This window comes from Zalophus californianus, chromosome 10 (assembly GCF_009762305.2).
Source record: "Zalophus californianus isolate mZalCal1 chromosome 10, mZalCal1.pri.v2, whole genome shotgun sequence".
Classification (NCBI taxonomy): Eukaryota; Metazoa; Chordata; class Mammalia; order Carnivora; family Otariidae; genus Zalophus; species Zalophus californianus.
The window spans coordinates 9,470,994-9,477,960 of NC_045604.1; the positions used below are offsets into that span (position 1 = coordinate 9,470,994).

The 6,967-nt window shown below is 40.6% G+C and overlaps 1 protein-coding gene across 2 annotated transcripts; it reads right to left on the reverse strand.

The window, feature by feature from the left end:
- Positions 1-2,184: 2,184 nt before the first annotated feature.
- Positions 2,185-6,747, reverse strand: LOC113933466 (septin-10-like). 2 transcript variants are annotated; one of them, XM_027613607.2, is made up of 2 exons: positions 3,307-6,747; positions 3,121-3,176 (listed from the first exon to the last, which is right to left on the reverse strand). In XM_027613607.2, the coding sequence occupies exons 1-2, from the start codon at positions 4,331-4,333 to the stop codon at positions 3,121-3,123; spliced, it is 1,083 nt and encodes a 360-aa protein (XP_027469408.1). In that variant the 5' UTR covers positions 4,334-6,747. The 2 variants fall into 2 exon arrangements, with proteins under 2 accessions (XP_027469407.1, XP_027469408.1); XM_027613606.2 differs by having other exon boundaries at positions 2,185-6,114.
- Positions 6,748-6,967: the final 220 nt, after the last annotated feature.

Sequence of the window (6,967 nt, forward strand, 5' to 3'; positions counted from 1 at the left end):
GCTGCAGTAATCAAAAAGGTATGGTACTGGCACAAAAAATAGACACATAGATCAATGGAACAAAACAGAGACCCCAGAAATAAATTCATGATTACATGCTTAATTAATCTTCAACAAAAGAGGCAAAAATATGCAAAGGGAAAAGGATGGTCTCCTCAAAAAATGTTGTTGGGGAAACGGAAAATTACATGCAAAAGAATGAAACTGAACCACTTTCCTACACCATACACAAAAAGAAATTCAAAATGGATGAAAGATCTAAATGTAAGATCTGAAACCATGAAAATCCTAGAAGAGAGCACATCGGCCATAGCAACTTTTTTCTAGATATGTCTCCTGAGTCAGGGGAAATAAAAACAAAAATAAACTATTGGGACTATATCAAAATAAAAAGCTTCTGCACAGCAAAGACAACCTACGGAATGGGAGAAGATATTTGCAAATGACATATCTGATAAAGAGTTAGTATTCAAAATATATAAAGAATTTATATATCAAACCAAAGACAAATAATCCAATTAAAAAAATGGGCAGAAGACATGAACATTTTTCCAAAGAAAACAGATGGCCAACAGACATATGAAAAGATCCTCAACATCACTCATCATCAGGGAAATGCAAATCAAAACTACAATGAGATATCACCTCACACCTGTCAGAATGGCTAAAATCAAAAACACAAGAAACAACAAATGTTGGTGAGGATGTGGAGAAAAAGGAACACTCGTGCACTGTTGGTGGGAATGCAAACTGGTGCAGCCACTGTAGAAAATGGTCTGGAGGTTCCTCAAAAAATTAAAAATAGAACTACCTTACAATCCAGTGATCACACTAGTGGGTGTGATTCTTTTAGCCAAAATACAAAAACACTGATTCAAAGGGATACATGCACCCCTATGTTTATAGCAACATTATCTATAATAGCCAAATTACAGGAGCAGCCTAAGTGTCCATCGATTGATGAATGGATAAAGAAGATGTGGCATATGTATACAATGGAATATTATTTAGCCATGAAAAAGAATGAAACTTTGCCATTTACAACGACCTGAATGAAGCTAGAGAGTATAATGCTAAGTGAAATAAGTCAGAGAAAGACAAATATCATATGATTTCACTCATATGTGGAATTTAAGAAACAAAACAAATGAACAAAGGGAGAAAAAAAGAGACAAACCAAGAAAACCGAGAACAGACTCTTAACTATAGAGAACAAGCTGCTGGTTACCAGAAGGAAGGTGGGTGGGGGGATGGGTGACACGGGTGATGGGGATTAAAGAGTACACTTACCATCATGAGCACAGAGTAACGTATGGAAATGCTGAAGTATTGTACACCTGAAACTAATATAATACTGTATATTAACTATACTGGCATTAAAATTAAAAACTTAATAAAAAATAAACATTATCCATATAAAATCTTCAAAAAATAAAAAATAGGGGGGCGCCTGGGTGGCTCACTCACTTAAGTGTCTGCCTTCTTCTGCTCAGGTCAGGCTCCCTGCTCTGCGGGAAGCCTGCTTCTCCCTCTCCCACTCCCCCTGCTTGTGTTCCCTCTCTCGCTGTCTCTTTCTCTGTCAAAAAATAAATAAAATTTTTTTAAAAATTAAAAATAAAATAAAAAATAAATATACTGGAATTAAAATAAAAAATTAAATAAGTAGATAGATAAAAAAGCCCCATCACTTCTATTCCCAGACTTTTTCAATTTTTCTTCACAACATTTATCACATTACATAATCATCATTTAGTTGTTCATTTTCTGGTATTGTCCCTAAAATGTTGAGGGATGAGATCTTGCTTTTCTACTGTTGTATTCTCAAAGCCTAAACAGTAACTGGCCCTCGCTCGGCACTCAAATATTTGTTGAAATGATTAATGAATATACAAGCTGTTATAGGACAATCTTCAAGTATATTGTTACATAAAGAAGCAATGTGCAGATGGCCTCTAGAATACTTCTGTAAGGATCCACAAATTGTAGAAGGTGGTTGCCTCTATGAATGGAGACCAAAGAGTGAGAGTAGGAGAGAAATGTATTCTTCAGTGATAATTTTTTGAACTGTTTTGAGTTATTCCCCAGGGGCATGAACTAACTTTTCAATTAAAAAAAAGAAATCCCTTTGTCTTGTCACTTGTGTCATTCTAACTGGACCCATTTTGCTTATTTTTTTAAATTTTTTTAAGAAATATTTTTAATAAGATGATTCTACGTTATGATTTTTCCCCTGGAAAACAGAGTTTTAAACAACAAGTATGTAAAACATTCTAATGAAATAGAGTGGCGATACCCCAGGTTCAAAGGTGCTCATCACTAGAAAATGGATTTATACCTAGATGTTTTTACTTTTACACACATCTTGTTTCATCACAACAATACATCAACCACAATAAGGCACACTGAACTGTGGAAGGCCATGTTACATAATTTGATACAAAAGCTTAGGATCATGTTACCAATTGGATAATGGGTATCAAAAATTAAAAAGTTCTATGAAACTATTAAAGAGGTTAGAGCTTCAGGTACATAATACATTTTAAAACATATTTCCCAAAATTTACCTTTAGTATGTACAAAAAAGGAGTTCATCTTGGAATATAAATGCAATCAGATAGCCATATAATGAATGACTTCTGTATTTTCAATGGCACTGACACTTTGCTCTGTGGTACAATGCACGTAAGTGACAATAACTGGGCAGCAGGAGAAATGATTTAGATTCATCACAAACCAGCAACTTGAAAACTTCTAACAACAGTGAATATAAAAGTGATATCACCCACTGTGGTTTATGTATTAACCTTATACTTAAAAATATTTTTCCATAAATGGCAGTAACTACAGCCATTTGCCAGATATAGAATAAATGATACAGCAAATAAAAACAGCAAGAAAATCAAAGCATACTTCTAACATTTTAATAATTTTTGCTTGTGATGACCTTCTGTGATCTGGAACCTTTGCTTTACATAAAATTGGAGTTCTTATGGTCCTTGTCCTTCTTTAGGTTGCTGCCCGATGCCATGTAGGACTGGTTCTGGTATATCTCTGAGGTAGCTTTCTTTTTTGAGAAAGCAATTATTTCTTCTTCCAAGAGTCTTCTCTTCTCTTCAAGCTTCATTCTCTCTTCTTGATGAACTCTTTTAAGGTGTTCAAATTTGGCCTGCAGCTCTCTTTCAGCTTCTTTCAATATGGCTTGTTTCTCCTTTACTCGCTGCACAAACATCTCCTTCATTTCTTCTTCCTTCCTCTGACGTTCACCATAAAATTCATGTCTTTTGGCTTCATAGGTCTCTTGAAGACTGAGTGGCTTATTCTCTGGGCTCACATCTGTAAAGCCCATTTCCTCCAGTTTGCAATGCCTGTAAAGTTCATAATGCCTAGTGTGGGTCTGTTCTCGCAGATCTTCCATGTTTGTACAAATGAGCATTTCCCGGGGCTTTACAAAGTCACAGTGGTTTTCATTTTCCACTTGAACAACACCCCAAGGGTACTGGCGAGCTTTGACCATCTTATTTCCGACTTTTACCTCATCCATACTTCCTACAACAGCAAACGGCAAATGTCCATTCATTGAAGCATTGATTTTAGCAATAGTTTCATCGTCTGTTGGAAACTGGTATATCTGAACACCGTTGCTAACCAATTCACTCATGAGCTTGATCTTAAACTTCTGTAATTCAGCTTTAGAAATTGCATCTGCTTTGGCAATCACTGGTATAATGTTCACCTTGCTGTCAAGGCTCTTCATTGTTAAGAGATCCAGTGGCTTCAGAGAGTGACCTGTAGGGGAGATGAAGTAAAGGCACACGTGGATGCGAGAATCATGGTAGTTAAAGAGAGAGCACTTGATCTTCAGCTCCTCTTGGAGACAGACCTCAAACTGAGCATCTATGTAGTCAACTATCGATTGGTAGCTCTCTTCTTTGTTTATTTGGTCACCAAATCCTACTGTATTCACAATGGTCAATTTCAATCGAACATTACTTTCATGGAGTTCATATGTCTGGGCTCTAAGTCTAACATGTGGGTAAAAATGTGAGGATCCATGGTCTTCAAAATTAGTATTAAACAATGCGTCAATCAGCGTTGATTTTCTAATTCCAGTCTCCCCCACACAGAGAATATTAAAACAGAAGTCTTGCTGAATGGATCTGTTGACCAGCTGATCAGGCAAACTCTCAAAACCAACATGGCCAGACATAGTTAAAGAATGAATATCTTCCTTTGTTTGTTTCTGTTCATCATCAGATACTTGTGAGGACATACAAGTTGTTTTTGTTGGCATGTGAGACTGATAGAGCAGGTGCCACACCACCTCAGAGGTCATGGTCCCAAGCGAGAGTTGAGCGAAGGCGGGGGTCCCAGTGAAGCGGGGGGTCTCAGCCCGGGCCCCCGAGCGAGCGACCGGACCACGAAGGGAGCAAAGGTGGACCCATTTTGCTTATTGATAAAATTCCCCAACTTACCCTCTTGCTCTACCAGGGTCCTGAGATTTGTTCAGTTCACCTTGATTTCTCTGAATAAAGACCACCACATCCTCTGAGTATTGTTTTTGTTTTGTTTTGGGGGGGGGGTGGAGATTCCTTACCACCAAGACCAAAGACCAGAGTCTGACTTCATACAAATATACTATTCTGACGTGCTCCCGGGATGGTGGCTTCCTGAGGAAGGACCCCCCCCCCCACTCCCCTCCCAAGGAAGCAAAGAGCTTCCAAGTTATAGCTTCCCTGCGCTCCCAGTGACTCCTGGCTATCCCAGACCTCCAGGCTGCCAGTTCCAGATTACACCAGTCTCAGAATCATGCATCATTGCCTTGGATGAGGTGTTCATAAAGGACAGCTGACATGTGCCTTTCGGTAGGAGATGAAGGGGCTGTTTCCCGCCCCACTGCTTGTCCCTGGCCTGGCTCCACGGCACCCGAGACCCAAAGACATAGCTCCCTTGATTCACAGATGGTGAAACAGAAGACTAGAGAGTGAAGGGCTTGTCCAAGGTTGCACAGGGAGTTTAAGAAAGCACCAGGACTAAACTTCAGGTCCCTACATTCCTGGTTCCAGACTCTTTCCAGCTAGATCTCCATCCAAGGGCCCCTCAGTTAGCCCGTCCCTCAGCTCTACTCATGGTTTTCAGAGGCGCTGAAGAGGAGGGAGGAGGAGAATGAGTTCACAATGGAGCAGCTCCTGGAGGTTCAGATGGGGCACTGGTCTCTCGTGGATTTTATGAGGGCTGGGGGCCAGCCCCTGGGCATTCTTGGAACCTTCAGGAACACCCTAGTCATCTCAGACCTCAGCCTCTTTCACGGACTTCCACACCCATTATTTCCTTCCCATGCTCCCAATCCCATGTACTGTAAATTGATTGCAGAAACCTCTTTCCTTTAAAGAAGAAAAAGAAAACGACGTATCATAAAAGCAGAGTACATTAAATAAAGCAACTCTTTGCTTTGGTGATGCATTATCAGAGGGAGGAATCCTTAAGAAAACACCAAGGACAGGAGATTCCATTTTTAATAAATGTATGCATCAGAGATTACATACTTACACTCTTATAGTCAAAATGAATGCTAAGCTTTGGGAGTCACAGGTCTGATAGAAAGAGAATCGAGAGGCGGCTGCCGATGTAGCCTCCATGTAATGTCTCAAGAAAGCTCCTCTTCCGGGGTTTCCTATGCAGGACAGGAGGCGATGGGCTCCTACAATCTGGCGTTACAAACAGAGAGATTACCTGCCCTGCGTGCCCTTTGTGTGGTTGTGCCGAAGGTCCGTCTCCACGCAGCTGTGTCCCAGCCTCATCAAACACATCCGCGCACTGTTTGGTCCAGGAACCTCGTCTGCTGGTCTTGCTGGACTCAGAACCACAGGTATCCGAGTGGCTTCCCTCGGATGACCTTAGTTAAGCAGCTCTTTTGGAATCTTCTGGGACTGGCTCTAGCCCCTGACAGTACTCGAACAGCTACTAATAACAAACCATATTGTAACTCGCCAGCAAATCAGTAATGATGGGGCGCCTGGGTGGCTCAGTCGGTTAAGCATCTGCCTTTGGCTCAGGGCATGATCCTGGGGTCCTGGGATCAAGCCCCACATTGGGTTCCCTGCTCAATGGGGAGTCTGCTTCTCCCTCTGCCTGCTGCTCCCCCTGCTTCTGCGCGCACTCTCTCTTTCTGATAAATAAGTGGAATCTTTAAAAAAAAAATCAGTAATGATTACCGCATTTGCTATTTCTTGAGGGAAACTTAGTGCATCATTTTGCATTGCTGTTATACATTCTATTCATAAGCCAGAACGATTACAAAACCACACAAAAATAATATCTACTACCTTTTGTTAAATACTTTCCTGGGTGCTGAGGACCCGTTTGTGTGGCCTGAACATTTCATTTACGCTCAAAGCCACTTTAGGAATATAATATGATTATCTCCATTTTTCACATCACAAAAATGAAGACAAGGTCGGGAAGTTGCCATTCATGCAGCTCAGAGTCACGTCCACCTCACTCCACAGTTCACACTTTAACCATCAAATGATAAGCCTCCCATCACTGAGTATCTAGAGTGTCCACAGGTTGTTATAGGCATCATGAAAGAAGGAATTATTTTGTGGCCTCTAACTTTGACCTTTCTACTACTTAACCAAAGGGGTAGCAGTGAGCTCTAGATTAGCTTCACGCTCCTGCAGCCAGGTGTACAAAGACAACCCCCCATCAACAAAACACTGTGGGGCTTTTATATGGCGCACCACAGACAACACTGGGCCGGATCATTCGTTCCCTGAAGAAATCTTTATAATATCATACTTTATAATACATACTTTTAACTGACAGTGTAATGCCGTTCATTTAATTTGCTCCAACAAGAGTGATTCAGGACCTACTATGTGCTAGATATTATATGAATATGCGTATTCATATAAGGCATTGTACGTATTCATACAATGAGTGGGTCCCTGGGTCCCAAGGCGCTCTC